General features: G+C 43.1%; 1 protein-coding gene across 2 annotated transcripts in view; it reads left to right on the forward strand.

Moving 5' to 3' along the window:
* The first annotated feature begins 342 nt into the window (after positions 1-342).
* METAP1 (methionyl aminopeptidase 1) overlaps positions 343-23,813 on the forward strand; it is a 41,019-nt gene continuing 17,548 nt past the window's right edge. For both annotated transcript variants that reach the window (XM_077815054.1, XM_077815055.1), the window contains exons 1-4: positions 343-483; positions 18,152-18,203; positions 21,644-21,756; positions 23,529-23,589. In XM_077815054.1, coding sequence (XP_077671180.1) covers positions 370-483; positions 18,152-18,203; positions 21,644-21,756; positions 23,529-23,589 — 340 coding nt within the window. In that variant the 5' untranslated portion in view covers positions 343-369. The remainder of the gene's footprint in view (positions 484-18,151; positions 18,204-21,643; positions 21,757-23,528; positions 23,590-23,813) is intronic.

A 23,813-nucleotide genomic window follows, 5' to 3' on the forward strand; every position in this document is an offset into this window, starting at 1 on the left:
CGGCCCGCAGCACCCCCTGGCGCGGCGAGCCCTGCGGACCGGGCGGGGCTCGGCGCGGCCGCTCTGACCCGGCCTGGCCGCTCAGAGGCGCGCGGAGCGGGGAGCACCGGCAGGGCTGGGGGCCTTTCGGGAGGCGGGGTGGGGGGCGCTGCGCGGGCCCCTGAGCGCCGCCGGCCCCTCCGGCAGGGCGCCAGACGCGCGCCCGAGCCTGAGCCGCTTGCGGCCCAGGCCCGCCGCAGCCCGGCCCGACGTGAGAGGCGAGGGGAGGCGCCGGCGCCGGCGCGGCTGGGGCTCCGCCCCCGTTTCACTCAGAGGCCCCCGCCGGCTCCTCCCTCCCGGTTGCTGAGTCGCTCCTGTGGCCGCGGCAGCATGGCGGCCGTGGAGACCCGGGTGTGCGAAACGGCGGGGTGCAGCCACGAGGCCAAGCTGCAGTGCCCAACCTGCATCAAGCTGGGCATCCAGGGCTCCTACTTCTGCTCCCAGGTAAGCCCCGGCCGGGGGCCTCCGCTCCGGGGGGCGCCAGCTGCCTGCCCGCCCGCCCGCCCGCCCGCCCGGGCTCACGCGGCGGCGGCGGTCAGGGCTCTGCTTCCTGTCCGGACACCCCCGCCAGGCTCCCGCCGCTGCTGCCGCCGCTGCGACTTCTCCGCGGCTCTCGGCGGTGGGGCGCGAGGAGCCCGCTCTGAGCGGGGACCCCCGGCATCTCCCTGCGTTGCTCCGGCGCTGGCCGTAGTTTCCGTGTGGCTGCGAAGTCCTGTGATTTTTTTGTGGGTTGCAGTGAGCAGGCGCTTTCAGGTGGGGAGAGGGGGCAGGTGTGTGACTCGGGGAGAGAGTGAGGAGCGGATGGGCCTCTGATCCTCGCCGCGCGGCTTCCAACTTTGCCCCCTTTCGCCCCGAGATCCGCGTTTACAATGGACAGGCAGAAACACACGCTTGGTTTTTATAGGCTTGGGCTGGATGGTGTGTTCCGTTTGCAGAGGCGAAGTGCGGGAAAGATTGTACTTGGACCCTAGAGGAAAGTTCACACCAGAAAATTAGACCCTGTAGGAAGGTACTTTACTCGGGGCCATGCTTCTGGGCTGGATGCAAGCATGTGGAAATGCTGAAACAGTTCTCCTTTTGTGTCTTTCACTATTACACTTCACCAATCTACATCTCTTTTCAGCTCTGTTATCTGTTTCCTTCTCCCCCAATCTGCTTTTGCTGGACTTAATAAACTGCAAGTTAATTTGCAGTTCAGCTTGCTCTGTCAGATTCACAGTGCATTTCAGAAAGAAGGGAATGAGGCATGTCAATGGGAGGTGGGGTAGTGTTCGCTTTTATTTTCACAGAAATCACATTGTTATTGTGTAGGAAGTTAGATGCTGTGGACTGGATTTTCTCTGTGTAAATCTGCCTCTATTGTCCCATATATGTGTGTAATATTCCAATTTTGTGTAGCCAGAGTAATTGTAGCATGAAAGAGTTTTTCTCCATGTCTCACATTTGTGGTATCCTCTTTAAAAGTATGTGCTTATACTTTAAAATGGAACCCGAAAATCAAATTGCTTTAAAAATGTTTCTGTGCCTAGGGTAACATGGACTTACTGCTTTGAAAATATGGCTTTTCTGTTTTTCTGAGTACATTAATTAAACAAGCTCTTGGAAAATATGTTATAGCCTTTGCAGATTTAAGGTAAAATAACTATAATTCAGGGTTGGTTAATCACCTCTGTTTTTTTTAAAGCAAACCTGATAGGCCTCAGTTACTACTACAATTGTAATATTTTTCTAAGTTAGAAAAATGTAAAATAAACAGTAAAACAAACAGTTTAATCCTCGCCCATTGACGTCAGTGAACAAATAGTAATATTTTGGTGCATAATTAATGGGTGCAATTAATTGTCAAAAGTATCATTGATGATAAGAAAAATAGGATTGATACATTTATTTATAAGGCACATGAATCCTCCTGCTTCAGGGTATAAGCCAAGTTTTAACTGCTTGGAGTTGGGAAGAAACTTCCCAAATAGGTAGGTTATTGCATATTTATCCGCTGTAGAATCCTGCATCATCTTCTGAAGCATCTGGTTCTGTCCCTTGTCAGAGACAGATTGCTAGACTAGATGTACCACTGGTCTGATTTGGAATGGTATTTCTGATTCTCTTGTTCCTATGAGGGTTTTGCGTATAGAGGATTTGTGGGATTGGCTCCACGGTCTCTACCCATTGTAAGCTGCTGCCCTATGCAAAACAGGCAATACAGATTTATCTTCGGTATGTATATAGATACTGCTTGGTGAATACAATGTATTGTAAGTGAGCAGCCATTCAATAAAAGTCTGTGGAGAAATTCTAGCAGTATCTGTAGGGTTTTTTCCCTCTCTCTCCAATCTGCAGAATGTCTGTAGAAGTAAAGGGATTCTTACTTTCTACTTTTCTACTGGAATACCAAGTACTGTTGTAAGATATAAGGAAAATTACTCAAAATTATAGTGCAGCAGCTTATTTTCTAATCACGTGACACAGAAAAGCCATGTGACCTAATGGATAGAGCACTGGACTGGGACTTGTGAGACCTGGCTTCTGTTCTTGGCTCTGCACCTGAATGGCTGGATAACACTTAGGCAAGTCACTTCACTGCTCTGTGCCTCAGTTTCCCCATTAGTAAAATGTGTATAATGACATTCACCTCCTTTGAATAGTGCTTTGAGCACTATGGATGAAAAACAGTATAAAAAACCTAGGTGTTATTAAAAGTCAGGAAATCTTGCAAGGAGCTACAGAGGCACAGTTATTGCTGTGCCGCTGTAGTTCTGTAATGCAGATGGTTCCTACAGCAATGAAAGGTGTTTTCCTGTTGCTGTAGTTAATCCATCTCCCTGTGTGGATGTGGTTAGGTCAATGGAGGAGTTCTTCCATTGCACCCAGTGTTAGGTGGGCTTAAGTAAATCACTCAGGGGTGTGAAAAATTCAGGCCTAAAGTTTCAGAGAAAACAATAAATTCCTTAGGAAGATCCTGAATCCATTCATATTCAATGCATATTTTCACACTCCAAAATTGTTCCTGATTACTAGTTTGTTTGCTCTTGGCATAGGCTGGAGAGGATATTCCGTGTGTCCTCATATAAAAATGCATGTACTGATTTATAGAACTGCCCACTATGGAAAATGTCTAAAAATATTAGTAGTAATATATAATTCAATTCAAACAGTTAAATTTATGCAATATTAAAGCTGAGTGTTTAAATGCAGAGTAGTGAGGAAATTAAACATTTTAATCTCTTTAGCGTTTTCTATAGTGCCCAAAGTCATAGTATTGATGTGTACTTTCAAGGTAAATTATATCTGGATGGCGAGATCCCTAGAGGACTGTAGTCATCTTCATTTCTCCTTTCCCTGTAAAGGTCACTTTTCTTGTAAATGAAGTTATTTCTCCTTTCATTCTCAGAGAGAGGAGGTTTTAGAAATTTGCCCTACAAATGGTTACTCTGAATTTGTCTGACCCTCTCTTGAATTTTGTTTCATGGTCTTAGGCCCATTTAGTCTATCTAAAATTAATCTTTCAGTTTCAATTGAATATGGTATTCCTCTTTGCTTCTTGTCCTAACTGTTGGGTAATATCCATCTGTTTTGTTACCCAGCTACTCTGTTCTACACCAAAAGTTGCTTCATTTTAATGGTGGGTAAAGTCAAGGTACGTATTCATTACTTTTTCGCAAGGTTATTGTGAGGGTTAACATAGTTATAAAGCATTTTGAGATGTTCGAATGAAAGGTGCTAGAAAAGTACAAAGCATTTTTACTCTTTGTCTAAAGAATGATTATCCTTATTTGTGATTAATCCTTCCCAGTAGCAAATTGATACATGGAGCTGAAGCAGGATCTGTTTTTTCTAGTAGTAGTAGCAAAGGCCTCTTTAAGGCAGAGGTTCTCGCAACAAATCTTTTGGTGGCCACAGAGTGCGGCCTTCAACTCTTACTGGTGGCCGCTATGGAAATTTTTCTTAAAATACTTAATTAACTGTAGGGAAAAGAAATAGGCACATGTGTGTCCAAATCATAGTAATTTATTTATGTAGGATGAGTTTTTTTTTTTAATTTGCAGACTTAATAATAATGAATAGTTATCTCTATTCTTTACTGGACCTAACCAGAATAGAAACACAAGGTGTTTTGCATGTTCTTGTCTTTGTTGTTGTTTTGTTTGTTTTTCGCTTTTTTGGTTGCGCATTTTTTTTAGACTTGCTAGCTAGTAAGTCTGCTTCTGTGACAAGTGATATCTATATGTTTGTTAATATCACTATTCACAGCACCAGACTTGTTGGGTAGCTGGGGGAGGAGTGAAAAGTGATGTTTACAAACGTACAAATATCACCTTTCACAGCAGATTTAATCAGCTGGGAGACAAATTAAGCCTTGGATGGGGATGTAGGTAGGGAGGCAGTGAGGGCCGGGGTGATGGGGTGGATGGGTGAGGGGCAGGGTGTGGCAGTGGAGGCCAGGGACGATGAGTGGGGGTGGTGAGCCTGAAGCCCAGCAGCTATGGGATGGAACACATGGCTGCACTGTCAAAGCCTGGAGCCCATGGCTGGCCAGCCACCGCGTGGCTTGAGCCTGCTGCCCGTCACCCAGGGTTGAAGCCGGAAGCCTGAGATCCACAACCTCCAGGAAGGTGGGGAACTCACACCGGCTGTCTGTTCCTCCGGTGTTTGTGGCTTCAGAGGGGAGGGGCTGCTGCTTTGCCCCCCCCTGCCCCCTCCGCCCAGGAGGCTGTGCTGCAAGAAAAAATTCTGGTGGCTGCATGCGGCCATGGAGGCTGCATTTGAGAAATGCAGTCTTAAGGTATGTGAATAATAAATGCACAAAGAGTACACACATTCCATAGACTTCTTATTCCTGTGGAGATCTTCCTTCTAAGTAATGGGTTTCAGAGTAGCAGCCGTGTTAGTCTGTATCCGTGAAAAGAAAAGGAGGACTTGTGGCACCTTAGAGACTAACAAGCTTATTTGAGCATAAGCTTTCGTGAGCTACAGCTCACTTCATCGGATGCATCCGCTGAAGTGAGCTGTAGCTCACGAAAGCTTATGTTCAAATAAATTTGTTAGTTTCTAAGGTGCCACAAGTCCTCCTTTTCTTCTAAGTAATGGTCAGGCTCAGCACTACTTAGATTTAAAAATCATATGAAATTCAGCTACTACATATTCAGCTAAATTCCCTGTGATTCTCCTAATTAATCACATTTTATTTCAAAACCAAAAGTTTTCAAACTTTTAAAAGCTCACACTCCGTATGAATTGTCTTGGGAGGTTGTTGAATTCTCATCATTGGAGGGTTTTAAGAACAGGTTTGACAACAATCTAGCAGGGATGGTCTAGGTATACTTAATCCTGCTTCAGGTTGACTTCTTAAGGTCCCTTTCAGCCCTACGTTTCTTTCATTCTGTGACCATATGAGGACTATGTATTTAAGAGTATGAAATTTTAAGGCTAAACTGTTTTATGTTGTGTTTTTTAAAAAAGTTCATTCTCACATTTGTGCATTTAAAAAAGTTTTTGGTTCATATTCATGTAACTAAAAGCTGGCTTAAATGCCTTCAACCCTCCACAGTTTTGCAATGAGTCCTGTAGGCAATTTTTGAATATTGTGCGCAGCTTAAGTCGGGTTTCAAAACGGAATGTGCAGCTTAACTGTTGGACTACTGTACTGGTATAGTAAAATGGACAATACATTTCGGGGCCAGTTCCTTGACAAGGTTGCACAAGTCACCTCAAGCAGAGTTGGGAATAGAACCTGGGGCTATATGGCATATCCAAGTCTTAGCTACTAGCCGCAATGCCTTTCAGATTGAATTGATGTGCTAAATATATGTGATTAGATTATTTAGCGATAGCCACTACACCACACTTGTACCTGCCTCTCTGAGGCTGGGTTAGATCCTAGGATTCCTGATCTGCAATATTTAAGTAGTTGCACGGTGGATTTGATTTTAAATCAAATTAATTTAAATCACTAGTCAGGAAGACTTGATTTAATCATGGATTTCTACAGAAGTGCATTCTTGTTGGTTGTTATAACCTTAATACATATTCTTCACAACTCAGAGATATATGTAGGTTTCATTTTTAAGGTACACACTGTACATTTTTAAAGTGATTCATTTTGAAAACTTTTCAGATTAGTTTTACAGCTATATCAGAAAATGAATGATTGTTTGGTTATTTCATTTGCCAAAGGTAATTGAAGCAGATATTTATGAAGTCATTGGGAGGTGAACGACCTCCAATTCAACAGATTAATTAATATTTGGAGGATTTTCTTACTAAACTGTATTAGGGGGAGAACATCACCAGACAGACATTTACATTGTTTTATTTAACTAAAGCAACAATGTTATGTATGCTGGATTTTTTTCTTCAACAGCAAACCTATAATACTTTAACATAACAAGAATATGAATTTTTGAATTTAGTTAAACATTCAAGTTTCTTAAAATCAGGTTTGTTTTTGTTAAAATGGTTTTACTAAAATAGTTAAATGAAATAGTTGATTGATTTATTTTTTTAATTATGTCAGCCAGGTCAACATGAGAAACTTAAAATATTGGCGTCTGCAGCTAACTCGGTCGTCTTCACCTTCGTTTTCCTGTTTGTTCATGATCTGGAAAAGAAAAACAAGCTTTCCTGCTTTTTCAGATCCCAGACGATTTCTCAATTTGGAATGTATTAGTCCAAAGGAAGAAAGTATGATTTCTACACTGGCAGAAGAAGCTACTGCAGTTAAAAGTGAGATTATCACTTCAATAGTCTCTGAATCCAAGTGCTTAAGTGACTTGCTTTCTTTAAAACATCATCAGCAAACATATATTTCTTGAATGATTCACCCTTAGCTCTGAAGTTTATTATAGTTGGCATTATGGAGGGATGATTGCTGGATGTCCATGTCATAGCCAACTCCTTTTCTTCAGCAGTTAAGGTTTGACCCTGGTACCGTGTATCGAGAATATTTGCAAGAAAATGAGCTGGAGATAGTGCTTGTCCCATTTGCTTTTTTAATGCTTGTAATTTAACTCTGTCATTGCATATTCTCATTTTAAGATCTCACTCAGTTCCTTCCAAATTTCAACAGCATTAGCAATAAGACAGCTATTTCCCTGCATTTTGTTCAAGGCTACAGAAATGGGCTTCAGGGTACTCAGCATGTGTTCAACATTTCTCTTAAGCCCAATGTTGACAACTTTGGCTGTGACGGTGCCATCTATGTGTTCATGATTTCAGACACAAACTGTCATCAGATTAGGCCGGGTTTGAGATAGTGATCAGAACAGTCCACTGTTGAGTTCTGTCGCATGTCTTGTGGGAGAGTTCGCTTGGTTCCGCCCTTTTTTTCAGAGCAGCTGCTGCAAAGGGGTTGTTATGGAAGTATTTTGCAATTTCAATAACATTAGCCTTGATTTCTGGAACACTGAAGTCTTTGGTTAGGAGGTGCATCAAATAAGAGCACTGCATCCATATGTTATTAGCTTGGGACTCTCTTCTAAATAATTTCTTCTCATCTTGGATACATTTGAAGCATTGTCTGCGACCAAGCTGCGTGGTAGACATTTGAATTTTTTTCCCCACAGTTTGCTATGGCTTTTACTGCTACTTCTTGTAAGTATTTTGCTGTGTGTGCATTTCCTGATGTATCAGTTCTTTCTGTAAGGAAGACATATCCTTCTTCTGTTGTCACACAAGCACGTACAACAGGATCATATTGATGTTGCTCCACCCATCAAGACTCAGGTTAACAATTTCACCCTCTAGACCTTTTGCACACTGCTCAATTTCTCTTTCATATACTTTATCCAGCAGTTTGCTTGCAATATCTGCTCTGTTGGGTGTACTATATCCTGGTCTTAATGACTGAACCGTGTTAATAAAGTGTGGGTTCTCAAACATATGGAAAGGAGAAAACTTTGTTGCATAAACAAACTGGGCAATTTTTTCATCACTTACCTCTTTCTGTAATCTGCTGGTATCACAAGCTTATCTATAGTTGTTTCTGGACAATGGAAGTTTTTTCTTTTTGCTATGTGACATACATGATGTGACTGAAACACTATCATTGGCGGATAACTCCAAAACTGTAGAAAATGATGGTGATCTTGAAGGTGGATAGTCTTCAGAATCCTGTATGTTGAGGATGGATTCTCCTAAACAAATAAGTCAATGCAGTTATTTAATTATTATTATCATACTGCTCATTTAGTATTACTCATTGCATTCGCTGACACTCAGTACTACTTTAAAGGTGAAATTGTAAAAGGAAGATCTGCCTATTTCAGCTATTTATTTTTTATCACAACTGCATCTAAAATGATAGTATCATAGAGTAATAACTATATTTTTTTCTCAAACATGAGAATTCAAGAATAGTCCAGAAGGAAGACAGGCAGTCCTTAAGAAAGAAGTAGGAAATAAAAAAGGGTACCAACCTGAAGATCCTGCATGTTCAGACACGTTCCTTTCATCATCATCAACGCGGCTTCCTCCCGAGAAGGAACACTTCTCATGAAGTTGTTTCATTCGGGCAACTAGGCCTTGCATTTCTTTGTTGCACTGTTTGCATTTTGCACCTATGCCTGTCTTACCCATAGGTAGAGGAACTTCATTCAAATATTCCCAAACTGAATCTGTTTTGTGGCCTCCTGCCATTATAGGTTTTCCCTTCTAGTGAGAGAATGGTATGGTAGATCTCAAATCAATGAAGGCTACACTCAGAAAGTCCTCGAGACTTCTGGAATATGCTGCTCAAACAGTTCCACTTTTGTTTCTTCTGTCTGTCCCTCCCTTCTCACATTTATCGCCAGACTTCTTCTCCTTGTCCAGATCTATTCTGCTCTAAAAAATCCTCTATTCACTGAACTTTTTGGAACTTTGGCCTTTTAGAGAGAGGTAGGGGATTGACTCTGTGTACACAAATTTGCAGAGGGAAAATAGGGTTGAGGTCTGTTACTTCTCACCTCTATTTTATTTTATTTATTTATTGCTGTTAACAAGCATATTATCTCTGAAGACATAAATCCACAGTTTGAGAACTGCAAAACTAAGCATCTCTGATAGTATCTTTTAGACTAAGAACTGAGTCCCATTGGGTAGATAGAAAGATTAACCTAAATAATCTATACAGAAGCCCCTGGAACTCCATAAGATTGAGTCCCTAATCCATGAACTATTAGAACTCATTTACAGGACTTTTCTTAAACATGACATGAATATACTGTCTCATACTATAGCATTAGAATTTATAATCCCTATTCCATGATGAGATATCTTTGAGCTATAATGTATCTTAATTAAAACTATCTTTAGATAGGTTTTTTTTTTCCGCAAAAAAGCATTTTATCAAAAAAAAAAAAATCCAATTTAAATAATTTTTTTTTTAAATTGATTTTAATCTACCCTGGTTGTGTAACCTGTTGGCAAAGTATGTGCAAAGTTCCCTTCTAATGTTGGCTTACAAAGAGGATAACAGTTACCGGGGACTTTCAGAACCAAGAGGTCAAACCTGCTGATTACCCCTATTAGAATTTATGCTTTCACGTGGTAGAATTTTTTTTTTTCCAATTTTCTTGTTGATTACTAAACTGTTTTATTTAATTGATGCAGCACTGTTTAAAACAGGTTCATAGTTAAAACCTTTATATCTGCCCCCTGTTATGTGACAACCCAAATTTGTCCTGTATTTTGTCGCATATTTGTCATGCATTTTGGTTGCTAGTGTGACCTGACAAGTTTTTAGATTGAGAGAAACGCTGTCTTCTGCAGCTCCAGCCACAGTAATAAGAAATAGAATATCTACGCCTCCTTTTAGTGGATTCTTTCTGAACAACTATAGGCCTGATCCCGCAGTCACTTACTCCTCAGCATAGTGCTTCATATTGTGAGAACCATGTTAATAAGCTTTCATCAGAATCAGTGGGACTGCTCAAAACTCCTTAATGGTTGGTGGAATAGAACAGTGTTGCTTGTGTACATGAACTATTTTAAAAACCCTGAAAAGCAGCACTGAAGACAGCACCTTGTGATACAGGTGCCAGAGCTATCTCTGCCATATAGGCAAAAGCTGACAGTGGCTATTCTCATTGTGTGACTTCAGGTTGTAGGATGTAGTTTTTGGTAAACACTCTTAAGCCATAGGGCTGGCCTACACTCGAAAGTTAGGTCGACCTAGCTATCAAATGTAAAATTCTTAAATGAACCAAACTGTACCATAGACTCTTTATGTATAGAAATTCCGTGCTCTAATAATAAGACTAGAGTAGTAGGGATATATTACCAACCACCTGACCAGGATGATGAAAGTGACTCTGAAATGCTCAGGGAGATTAGAGAGGCTATAAAAATAAAAAACTCAATAATAAGAATAATAATGGTGGATTTCAACTATCCCCATATTGACTAGGTACATGTCACCTCAGGATAGTATGCAGAGATAAAGTTTCTTGACACCTTAAATGACTGTTTCTTGGAGCAGCTAGTCCTGGAACTAGGGTGACCAGATGTCTCGATTTTATAGGGACAGTCCCGATTTTTGGGTCTTTTTCTTATATAGGCTCCTATTCTCCCCCCACCCCCCATCCCAATTTTTCACACTTGCTGTCTGGTCACCCTACTTGGAACCCACAAGAGGAAAGGCAATTCTTGTTTTAATCCTAAGTGGAGCACAGGATCTGCTCCAAGAGGTGAATATAGCTGGACCGCTTGGTAATAGTGACCATAATAAAATTAAATTTAACATCCTGGTGGTGGGAAACGCCACAGCAGCCCAATGCTGTAGCATTTAATTTCAGAAAGTGGGACTTCACAAAAATGAGCAAGTTAGTTAAACAGAAATTAAAAGTTATAGTGCCAAAAGTAAAAGCCCTGCAAGCTGCATGGAAACTTTTTAAAGATGCTACAATAGAGGTTCAACTTAAATGAATACCCCAAATTAAAAAACATAGTAAGAGAACCAAAAAAGGGCCTCTATGGCTAAAGAACAAAGTGAAAGAAGCAGTGAGAGACAAAAGAGCATCCTTCAAAAAGTGAAAGTTAAATCCTAGCGAGGAAAATAAAAAGGAGCATAAATTCTAGCAAATGAAGTGTAAAAATATAATTAGGAAGGCCAAAAAATAATTTGAAGAACAGTTAGCCAAAGACTCAAAGTAATAGCATACTTTTTTTTTTTAAAGTACATCAGAAGCAGGAAGCCTGCTAAATAACCAGTGGGGTCACTGGGTGATCGAGATGCTAAAGGAGCACTCAAAGACGATAAGGCCATTGCAGAGAAACTAAATCAATTCTTTCCTTTGATCATCATGGCTGAGGATGTGAGGGAGATTCCCAAACCTGAGCCATTCTTTTTAGGTGACAAATCTGAGGAACGGTTGCAGATTGAGGTGTCATTAGAGGAGGTTTTTCGAACAAATTGATAAACTAAACAGTAATAAGTCACGAGGACCAGATAGTATTCACCCAAGAGTTGTGAAGGAACTCAAAATGTGAAATTGCAGAACTACTAATTGTAGTTTGTAACCTATCGTTTAAATCAGCTTCTGTACCAAATGATTGAAGAATAGCTAATGTGATGCCAGTTTTTAAAAAGGGCTCAAGAGGGGATCCCGGCAATTACAGACCCATAAGCTGACTTCAGTACCGGGCAAAATGGTTGAAACTGTAGTAAACAGAATAGTCAGGTACATAGATGAACATAATTTGTTGGGGGAAGAGTCAACGTGTTTTTTGTAAAGGGAAATCATGCCTTACCAATCTACTAGAATTCTTGGAGGATGTCAACAAGCATGCGGACAATGGGGATCCAGTGGATATAATGTATTTAGATTTTCAGAAAGCCTTTGGCGAGGCCCCTCACCAAATGCTCTTAAGCAAAGTAAGATGTCATGGGATAAGACGGAAGGTCCTCTCGTGGATTGGTAAGTGGTTAAAAGATAGGAAACAAAGGATAGGAATAAATGGTTCATTTTCAGAATGGAGAGAGGTAAATAGTGGTATCCCCCAGGGGTCTGTACTGGGCCCGGTCCTATTTAACATATTCATAAATGATCAGGAAAAAGGGGTAAAACAGTGAGGTGGCAAAATTTGCATTTGATACAAATCTACACAAGATAGTCCCAAGCAGACTGCGAAGAGCTACAAAAGGATCTCACAAAACTGGGTGACTGAGCAACAAAATGGCTGATGAAATTCAGTGTTGATAAATGCAAAGTAATGCACATTGGAAAGCATAATCCCCACTATACATATACAATGATGGGGTCTAAATTAGCTCTTACCACTCAAGAAAGAGATCTTGGAGTCATTGTGGATAGTTCTCTGAAATTATCCACTCAGTGTGCAGCAGCACTCAAAAAATGAACAGAATGTTGGAAATCATCAAGGAAGGGATAGATAATAAGACAGAAAATATCCTATTGTCTCTATATAAATCCATGGTACACCCACATCTTGAATACTGTGTGCAGATGTGGTCGCCCCATTGCAAAAAAGATGTACTGGAATTGGAAAAGGTTCAGAAAAGGGCAACAAAAATGACTAGGAGTACGGACCAGCTTCCATGTGAGGAGAGATTAATAAGATGGGGACTTTTCATCTTGGAAAAGAGATGACTAATGGGGGATATGATAGAGCTCTATAAAATCATGACTGGTGTGGAGAAAGTAAATAAGGAAGTGTTATTTACTCCTCCTCCTAACACAGGAAGTAGGGGTCACTAAATGAAATTAATAGGCAGCAGGTTTAAAACAAACAAAGGGAAGTATTTCTTCACACAACACGTAGTCAGCCTGTGGAACTCCTTGCCAGAGGCTGTTGTGAAGGCCAAGGCTATAACAGGGCTCAAAAAAGAACTAGATAAATTCATTGATGATCGGTCCATCAGTGGCTATTAGCCAGGATGGGCAGGGTTGGGGTCCATAACCTCTGTTTGTCAGAAGCTGGGAACGGGCGACAGGAAATGGATCACTTTATTACCTGTTCTGTTCATTCCCCCTGGGGCACCTGGCATTGGCCGCTGGATACTGGCTAGATGGACCTTTGGTCTGATCTAGTATGGCTGTTCTTATATAATTAAGCTGACCTAAGCCCCAGTGTAGACAGCAGTAGGTTGATGGAAAAATTCTTCCATCGGCCTTTTGGAGAGGTAGATTTACTACAGCAATGGAAGGGGTTCTTGCGTCACTGTAGTAAGTGTCTATAGGACAGTGCTAAAATGGCACAGCTGCAACATTTCTAGAGAAGCCTTAATCCCCTCCTATGACTTGCATTCTTTTTGATTGAATTCAAGTCTCAGACTGCAAGAAATGATTTTGTAAATATTTAAAAGGAGGTGTGGGTGTTTCTTGTAAAGATTGTGAGAGGAAGTATGGTCCAGTATTTAGGATGCTGGTGGCCCAGTTTCAAATCTCTGCTCCACCACATCCTACCTGTGTGACACTTAGTATCTCCGTGCCGCAGTTCCTCTTGCGTAAAGTTGAGATACTAGTGCTTCTCTACCTCACAGGTTTGTTGTGATGATAAATCTACAAAAGATGGAGGTTCTCAGGGACCATGGTAATGGGGACCATTCAAGTATAATAGATAGAAGTATCTGGAATGACTGCTGCAGCAAGATCTAACCTGACATTTGCTCTGTGAAGAGCAGGTCCGTGAATATGTTGTAGAATTGTCCGTTTTACAGCTTTTCTTGCATATAATCAGTAAACAGAGCATGTAACATAACATTTAACCATCATTTGTCGTACACATGTGCCAGAAAATGCTGTTGGCAACACATCAATGCTACAGTGCATACCTATATCAACATTTCAATCAGCAGATGTTGAGCTGGCTCCCTGAGGGAGAAGCCAATTGGACCAATTGACAGAAACTATCTCTGAAAGGGAAATAATCCCACAGATTTAATATTGATTGTAGTCCGTTAACTTGAATCCAGAAAGGTAAGTTGAACACGTTTCTCCTAGTGAGCATCAGGTTGAGCTCATGTCTAGGTACAGAATTACTGTAATTGTTTGTAGTGTTCTGAAGCCAAAATAAATGTGTGAATTTGAAAGGGACAACATCAAATTAAAGTTACAGTTCTATCTAAGATTACAGTAGCCAAGAGCTGAGGACAGTTTTTCAGTTTATTTTGTATGTAGTAATTTTCACTGTTTCCTCTACAAGTTAGTTTTCCCCTTTATGTGGCGCTCTCATACAGCAAAAGAGGAGAGAAATACATTTGGAAAAAATAGGTTCACATGACTGTAACCACAAATTGTCAGAAGGACTCATAGAAAATGATTCTTGAAATAGCTTTTAACTTTTTTTAATTGATTAGATTTTAAGTTGATCATGTCCCTTTAAAAGTAACTTCTCCCATTGAAGCCAGTCATTGTTTTCAAACATAGCTACACTTGTTTAAAATTTGTGAGTCCATGTGTATAGTCTCGTCTCCTCCCTCATGCCCCCACACTTCACCACCCAGGAAGAGAGAGGCTAATTGGGGGTATCTCTCTCTCTCTCTCTCTCTCTTTCTTTTTTTTTTTTCGGGGAGGAGGGACGGGTGTCTTCATTTTAGTGTTAAATTGCACCCTGTAGTTTTCAGACCTGTTGTAGTAGTCAGGGGTTGAGTATGTGCACACACTGGTTTTAATAAATTGCTGGCTATGGCTAGCAGTTTAAAATTATGATGATTCATCAGTAGCACTAGGCTTTCCTTATAAAGGAAAAAAGTGCTTATTTTTTCTCGGAAATTCCAGCTGTTGAAGTAAATCAATGGAATTGCCCTCTTCCAAACAGTTAATGTGATTAAATACAAACAAAAAAATCTTCTTGTGAATTAGACTTTCTTCTACAAGAACAGAAAGTTTAGAGCTAAGAATAGAACACCATTTGTAATTAGGCTTTCAGATATATGGAGAAAGACTAAATATCTGCTGTTTAGAGATATGCGATGCTTAGCACAGTGTAGAAAGTCAGTGACTTTCATCAAGGGCTGCCGTGGAAGAGTCAGGCAGCCTGACCATACTCTTTAGGCAACTGATCAGTGTGAGACTGAATGAACAACTTGAAAGGTATCGTGTGATGCATGGATGCATACACACAGTATATATGATGCATGCATGTGTTGTGTGTGACTATGTCTACACGTAAGGTGGAGTGTAGAGTACGTAGACTGCATGCCCCCGAGCATGGGTATGAATAGCATTGTAGATAGCGAGGCACTGCTTAAGTGAGTAAAAATATGCCAGAACCTTAGGGTATATACCAGAGGTGGGCAAACTGTTTGGCCCTAGGGCCACATCGGGTATGGAAATTGAATGGTCGACAAAGAATGCTCACGAAATTGGGGGTTGGGGTGCAGGAGGGGGTTAGGACTCCGACTGGGGGTGTGGGCTCTGGGGTGGAGCCAGAAATGAGTTCAGGGTGAGGGAGAGGGCTCCGGGCTGGGGCAGGGGTTGGGGTGCAGAGGGGGTGCAGTTCCAGCTGGGGGTGTGGGCTCTGGGATGGGGCTGGGGATGAGGGGTTGGGGGTGCAGGAGTGTGCTGGGACCGAGGGGTGTTGGGGCATGGGAGGTGGATCAGGGCTGGGGCAGGGTGTTGGGGCACCCCCCCCCCCCCCCCCAGGCTCCTATGTGGAAGTGCGGCCAGGCAGCTCCCATTGGCTGCAGTTCCCGGCCATTGGGAGCTATGGAGACGGTGCTTGGGGTGGGGGCAGTGTGTGGAGCCCTCCTCGCTGCCCCATGTGTAGGATTCCGAGGACATGACAGTGCTTCCTGGAGTGCGTGGAGCCACAGCATGTGTGGGGTGGGGCAAGCCCCCAACCCCGCTCCTGGCTTGAGCATTGGAATGGGGCAAGCCCTGGACCCTGCTCCCCGACAGGAGCTTGAGGGCTGGATTAAAACGTCTGAAGGGCCAGATGCAGCCCCTGGGCCATAGTTTGCCCACCCCTGGTATATACTTTACATGGCTCTCTACACACCCAAACAGTGCCTCCCATGCCTATGCTGCTACTTTCAGCAGTGTCGGGTCCCACTGCCTCCCTGCTGCTGGGGCCTTTCCATGCCACGCTGAAAGGCTCCAGTGGTGGGGCAAGGCTCTGGTAGGAGGAGGCAGCAGGGAAAGGCTCCAACAGCTCCTCACCGCTGAAGCCTTTTTCCACCGTAGGAACTTTACCCGCTGTCGCCCAACCCCTGCCAAAGCCTTGTACTACTTTGTGTAGATAATATATTGCATTGTGTGGGGAGTTTGTTTTTTCACTGTGGCATGTAGCTTACATATAGGGCACATGCTGTCGCAAGTGGAGACAAGGCCTGAGTGCCTGTAAAAAAAATCTCACACATAACCCATTGCTGTCAAATCCACCTCTTTCCCTACTCACAGAAATCCATCTGCAGTTCTAACAGGAAATAACTTAGTTTTCAGCTTTTCTGCTGTCTTCCTCCCAAGTACCAGCCCCATTTAGAAATGGCATATATTGGCCTGCCAGCGAGGGCTGAAGGAGGTTCCTTTTCAGCACTTTTATTCATCCACCCTTCTATTTTAATCTCTTCTTCCCTCACTGTTTTTTACCTTAATCTATTGCTTGCCCCCAAATCCTTTCCTTAGCCTCTGTTTCTCTCCTTCAACTCTTATCCGTTCTGTCTTTCCCCACCATTCACTATACCACCCTGCCCGCCCATTCAGTGCTGATTCCTTCCTTTGCTTTTTCCTATTCCCATGAAGTCCTGTATTCACTCTTCTTTCCATCCACATTTTCCCTCTCTCTCTTCTCCCCAAACGCATCCTCCCATTTACTCACACTCTTGCCATGCTTTACATTCAGGTTCACTATCTCCATTCATTTTTCTCTATTTTCTATTTCTTTTCTCTCTGTCTGGTGCAGGGGTGGGCAAACTTTTTGGCCCGAGGGCCACATGGGGTTTGCAAAACTATATGGAGGGCCGGGTAGGGAAAGCTGTGCCCCCCCAAACAGCCTGGACCCTGACTGCCCCCCCCCACTTCCTGCCCCCTGAGTGCCCCCCTCAGAATCCCCGACCCATCCAACCCCCGCCACTCCTTGACCCCTGACCACCACCCCCCGGACCCCTCCCTAACTGGCCCCCTGGAAGCCCACTCCCTATCCAACCCCCCCTTCTCCCTGTCCCCTGACTGCCCCAACCCCTATGCACAGCCCTGACAGGCCCCCCGGGACTCCCATGCCCTATCCAGCCCCCGTTTCCTGATCGCACACCCCTCCCCCCCCGAACCTCCATCCCATCCAACTGTCCCCTGCTCCCTGTCTGCCCCCAGGGACTCCCCGCCCCCTTACCATGCTGGAGCCAGCCACGCTGCCTGGCAGGAGCGGCGGGTCAGGCCACTGGCCGCGCAGCGCACTGAGACTGGGCGGGGCTAGCCTCCCTAGCCTGGAGCTCAGGGGCCGGGCAGGACGGTCCTGTGGGCCGGATGTGGCCCGCGGGCCGTAGTTTGCCCACCTCTGGTCTAGTGCATGCCTGCACACATATACCCATATATTTTTCATCTGTGCGCACATCATGCTAGTTGAACCCTGTTGCTGCCCCTACAGAGGCGCCCTAACAGAGGCAGGCAGAATGCATGCTACAAGAGGAATTATCCTGCCCCAACAGCCCAGGGAGGGGACCATCGTGGTCCCAGGTCTGGTTCCCAAACATTTTCATCTTGCAAATCACTTCCTATGCTAGAGAAACTCTCCTGCACATGTCCCCTCCGACTTGAAACACTAGGAAATGTGGTAAGCACCAAGCATGCATTGGCAGGGAGGTGGACTGGATGATTGAATGAACCTTTTTACCTCTGACTGCTGTGATTCTATGAACTGCCCGATACTATATCATCCTTGTTGCAACTATAGTGGTTGGTTACACAGAAAAGTAATACTGGGACAATATCAAGGAGATGAGAGGAAATCAACTTGCTGTAATGGAATGGTTGCAGCTGTTTGGCTCGGTTCCCTCCCTTTTGCATTATAAACCAGTTGAATACAGTATTTTCCAGTCTTAACACTGGCAGTTAAAGTAGTTTTCTTGAGTGTTTGCTAAAGTAGATAATAGAATCCTTGTTAAATATAGTTTGTCATCCATTTTGTGGAGGTCACATTCTGTCCCAGACAACCGTGATTTTTATATTTTCATTTTCAGGAATGTTTTAAGGGAAGCTGGGCCACTCACAAGTTACTACACAAGAAAGCAAGTAAGTAAGCTCCTTATCCAGTCTTGAATTTGTATATCAAGATCAACTATTCATGCTATTGCAAGTGGTTTTTTTTTTCTTCAGTCTAGTTTCAAAATGCAAAATAAGGGCTATATGCTGCCTTAAGTTATACAGTGTACTCTGCATATTCACTAATGTACATGCATGCGTAAGCATGGCTGTGGATTTTTCTGAGGTACCTGGCAGCGTGCACTGCTCATCTGAGATTCAGCTTCGGCTCTAAACTGTTACTATAGATCTAGGTAAAAGTAAAGACTTGTGACATATAAATCTCTTGTATTCATGCCACACCCGTGTGTGACTGAAATATTGCTGAGAGCTAAACTGTGAACAGAGAAAGGAGAACAAGTTATGGCATTGAGACATTGCCAGACTTTTTGTATTTTTAATGCCTGAGGCCAAAAAAAAAAAAAAGAAAGTTTGAATGGTTATGCTAAAATGGAAATGTCCCAGACAGCCAATCAGAGTACAGCTGTGCTGGACATTTAGTGCTTATGTATGTAGAAAAGCTCTGTAACATCTTTTTACACTAGCGCTACCAGTGGTGGCAGCTGTGGTGAAACCAGGTTTTAGAGTTTTTAGTGGGTGGCACAGTAGTAGAAATATATGCACTTGGCCTACGCTACAGGTTCCCCGATCGGTAGCGTTGGCGCAGAAAAAGGCTGGCAAATTTTCCCTTGGATGAACTCATTTGTGTGTTCCACAACTGTAGAGTTGTTGTGTGTGTACAGTTCCTTGAACTCTGATTGTGGGTGTCTAATTTACATGCCTGTGTGGTTACCTCTCGATAACAATACTTCATATATTCAAATCACTCTACTTTGGTTGTTATGATCCATTTGCTCTGACTGGATACGTTACTCATAACAGTCTGACATTTGGGTGGGCGGGCAATTATGCGGGGGCTGGGAGGGCTGCCTTAGAAGTGTGTGGGGAAGAAAAATACACAACAACAAAGAAATGGATGAAAGGGGAATCGGCATTAAAAATAAGTGAGAGGGATTGAAGCCAAACTCTTGACTTCCTTCTCCCCACCCCCACCTTACCTATCTTAAGATCAGTAAGACTCTTGTTCCCAGAATAAATTGTCATATGTGTTTTTATTGTTTGGGAGCAGCACAGAAAAACACTAATGAATTTTTCTAATTTAGACTCTCCCCAGGCAACTCTTGCCACTGTAGCATTCAGTATTGGATCACTTTGCACCATTGCAATGGCAGTATAGACAAGAAATGCAAATATTTTAGATGCAGTGGTGCAATTAATCCTCCCAGTGCAATCCCACAGTGCTCCTGCCCACTTGTCAGTGACAGTTTTGACAGCTCAGTGTAAAGCTACTCACTTCACAACAGCGTAAAGGCCTGAGAGCACCTGAGCAGTTCTTCACTGGTCCTGACTCTTCCAGTTCCCCTTCCCCTGATGCCACTAACTCCTGAGTTCTAATGGATAATTCAAGATAATTCTAAATAGTACTTTATTAAAGCTTTTCAGAAAATGCAAACCTGAAAACTATTTTTTTTTTAAATTGTCCCATGCGGGATTCACCTAAAGAACAAAAATCTTTGTTTATCAGCCATCATTTGGGTAGATGCTCAACACTAGACACGCAGACTCTGATGAACTTACATCATTGGGTTTGCCATGGCAGTCTGTTCTCATACTCCTGAGATCTCAAAATGGGAAAGCAGAAACAAGTAATCATGTCGCTAGGTAAAGATGATGCAGCAAGGCTACTCCCTTACCCATGAGTTAATCCTCTTATCTCTCTATGGTATTCTTGTACTCCAGTCATCTCCTCCAGCTCTCTTGGAAAACTGATAAAGAACTGTATTGCATTAGCTTGGGGTTACGCATGACGGAGGGAACTTACTGCACTACTTTGAAGGGCATGGAGGGAAGGATGGCCTCTCTCTAGTCTCTTCTCTTTCTGTAAGAAGGAAACTTTTAATTCGGCTACAAAACAAAACAAGAATCCCATAACCCAGTGTTTCTGAAACTGAGGTTGGCAGAACCCTGGGGGTCTGCGAGGGTACTCCAAGGGGTCTGAGAGTCATGTCTGGGGCTCCTGGCCCTGCTGATCAACTCTTCCCTCTCCATCCCAGGGCCTCCTGCACTCTGCAGAACAGCCATTCAGCAGCATGCAGGAGGTGCTGGGAGGGAGAGAGAGGAGCAGGGACTGGGCACGCTTGGAGGAGGGGGCGGAAAGAGGCGGGGAAGAGGAGGGGTGGGAGTGGGGCAGAGGCATAGCCACGGGTGGGCCATGGCCAACCCACTTAGCATCCAGGCCCACTCCCCAGCCCCAGCTGTGCTCTGGTCCAAGCGCTTGTCCTGCTCTGCTTGCCCAGCGCTCCTGCCAGGGCTGGGTGGGTGGAGCGGGGCAAGCCCCCATGCCTCAACCCTGCTCTCAGACTGGAGCACTGGTGGGGCAGTTGGAGTGGGGCAAGCCCCCACGCTCCCACCCCGCTCCTCAGCAGGAGTGCTGAGCGGGTTGGGGCATGAGAGTGCCCATTTTTCTGGGGCCCCGGGTTGGCCCGGTAGCTAATCTGCCATAGGAGGAGGGTGAGTGAGCAGGCGGCTGGTGGCGGTAGAGGAGATATTCAAAAACTGTAGGCCTGCTGCCTGGGGGAACCAGGCCTGGCATGGGTGGTAGGACCTGGAAGGGAGCCAAGAGTCATACACGCCTGAAAGCAGCATTTCCTCCCAGAGCTGGGTGCGTGCCTGGGGCCCCAGGGTGCCTCTGGCCAGAAGGTCCACCCATGGCCCCCAACAAGCCCGGCTGCAGGGGTGGGGGAAGGCTGCCCTCCCAGCTCCCCCATAATTGCCTGCCCACCTGAAGTTGGGGCCCACCCAAATATCCCATGGTGGCTATGCCACTGTAGTGGGGCCTTGGGGGAAGCAGTGGAGTGGGGGCGGGGTCTGGGGCTGAGTGGTGAGTTTGGGGATCAGTGAACATTTTTAAATAAAAATGGGGGTCCTCAGATTGCTAAAGTTTGAGAACCGCTGCCTTAACCGAAGGGGCAGAGATGTATTGTCTCCCAAGAGTTAATAAAAACAACACAGAACAGAGTATTGGGGAGTCTGAATGAAAATCACTTCCCCTCAGTAATTAGATTTCGCTTGCTTGGTGTCTCCAATATCATTGTCCTACAAATCCTTGCATTTTCCTTAGAGTAAAAACAAGGTAGACAAGACCTACACTTCTAATGTAAAAAAAAAACTAGGGAAAACAAAGTTGAAAACAAACAAATACACTTTCAGACTTTTTTGTGAATATTGTAAAGAAGCAAAAAAAGAAGAAAAAAAGTGCAAATCGAGATGTTTTGTCCTTTCAGGCCACCTTTCAATACTCTCCAGATTTTTGGAATAGGAAGTTAGTTTGTCCCAATATCCTGAAATTTAGGTTTTTTTTTATTTTGCAGAAGATGAAAAAACTAAACGTGAAGTTTCGTCTTGGACTGTGGAAGATGACATTAACACAGATCCCTGGGCAGGTTATCGATATACTGGTAAACTTAGGCCACATTATCCCCTAGTAAGTAGCTACGTTGTGTCTATTACAAGTGGCAGAAATAATATCTGATTATTTTTTTTCAGATGTTTTCAACAATGAAATCAGGAGGGAAAGTCCTTGGCAATTGAGTCATTCAGAGAAAATGGTTACATATGTGTATTATTACGTGTGTGTATGTGTGTGTGTATGTATATATTTTTAAGACTACCTAGTATGGTCCTTCCATTCATGATGTCTGGTATGGGACATTTTATGGTGAAAAATGGGAAGGATAATCATAAAGAATGCACGAGTTAAAATAATAGAGGTTGGAAATTAATCCCACTACAGGAGAGTAAGGGGAGAAAGGAGAATAATTAAAAAATCCCCAAATAAACAAAACTTAGGTTTGTTGGAAATTTGTGAAACTATATTGGGATACATTTTCAAACTTTTGCACCTAAATCCCATTGAAAGTGATGGGTTTATGATACATCCGAGCTGTTTGCTCCTGCAACAGTATTGCTGCCAACACCACACTATTGTTCCCATGGCTACAAAGCATTAAAAAATTAAGCTCCTGATCTTGCAAAAACTTCCATACGTGTTTGACTTTATGCAGTGAGTAGTTTCTTCTCAGTCAGTGGGACTTTTCATGGTGTGTGAAGTTACGCTTGTGTGTAATGGATGGTCTACATGAGAAAGTTGCACTGGCATAATTTTAATGAGTTTAAAAACTGGTTTAGTGAAACCGGCACAAAACGTTGTGTAGACACTCATATTTTGATTTGAGTGTCTTATTTTGGTTTAGTTTAAGTTGGTAATGAATCAATTTACACATAATCTGTTTAGGCCATTCTTAAACTGAAATAAAATGGTCTACACAGGATTTTGTGCTGGTTTTACTAAATCATTTTAAAACACACCTTTAGTTAAACTGGTGCAAATTTGTGGGTAGACAAGGCCGAAGCATTTGCAGAATTGGAGCCTAAACTATTGAAAGGACAGAAGAAACAAGTACTCTAAAATACATTACAGATTATATCCAGGCGTGGTGGCCTAGTGACACTTTATTTGTGCTTCTGTCTATCAAATTTACTTGTAGTGTAGCCCGCATCACCAAAGTATCCTCCTGATGTTTTTCTCAGTGTACTGCGCGGGTAGGTAGAACAACCCAGTTGGGCCTGATCACATCCCAGATCCTGTGCATTTATTGGGATGGGGGAATGGGGAATATTGATTCTATCACTAGCCAGCACAACACAGCATTACCATAGTTAGATCCTTGCCTTCTTGGCCACTTGTTGCTGGAAGATTGAATGGTGTGAAACCCCAGTAAAGAGCGATAAGAAATGGGATGTTTAAATGAAGGAAAAAAAAGAAAAAAGTAAAATCTCACTAATTCGTACTAATAACTGGAGGATCCATCTGCAATTAGTGAATTTTGCAAGTTGGAGTAAGTGAACAAACACAGTGAAACAGCAGGGATAACACATCCCAAAATCGACATGTGACGTGTGATTTTTATGAAGTTTCACATTAGGCTACTAAAGATTCTGTAGTATAAAAGCAAAGAGGACGTAGTATTAGGAGAGTTCGGAAAAGTGCTCTACTGCTAAATCTTTGCTGAAAAATAAGTAGAGAGAGAGGGGTGTGTGTGTGTGTGTGTGTGTGTAAACTATAGGGTGTGGGGATTAGCAATGAGTATGATTTGCCAGGTTTAATTGTACTAAGTTTTATATATGGGTGTTTGCTTGTTTTTATGACTATAAGTGCTTTTACAATCTAACTAGCTTTGATTGTGATTCATTTAGATGCCAACGAGGCCTGTGCCAAGTTATATTCAGAGACCAGATTATGCTGATCACCCACTAGGTAATTTGAAACGCATCGAATTTAAAATTTTTACTTTTGTTGATTTAGGCTGCACGTATTCTTGAAACTTTTTATAACAAAGTAACTGGAGAGAGGAATTTGTCTTTAATAGTCCTTTCGTGACAAAATCCTTTCAGCAATAAGGTTGCATATGTTTCATAGATACTCCAGAACTTCTAGTAAGTTGTCATCCACAGGTGCATTTTGAACTCTGTTCTCTCAGA

This window comes from Eretmochelys imbricata, chromosome 4 (genome assembly GCF_965152235.1).
Source record: "Eretmochelys imbricata isolate rEreImb1 chromosome 4, rEreImb1.hap1, whole genome shotgun sequence".
In the NCBI taxonomy this organism is placed as follows: domain Eukaryota; kingdom Metazoa; phylum Chordata; order Testudines; family Cheloniidae; genus Eretmochelys; species Eretmochelys imbricata.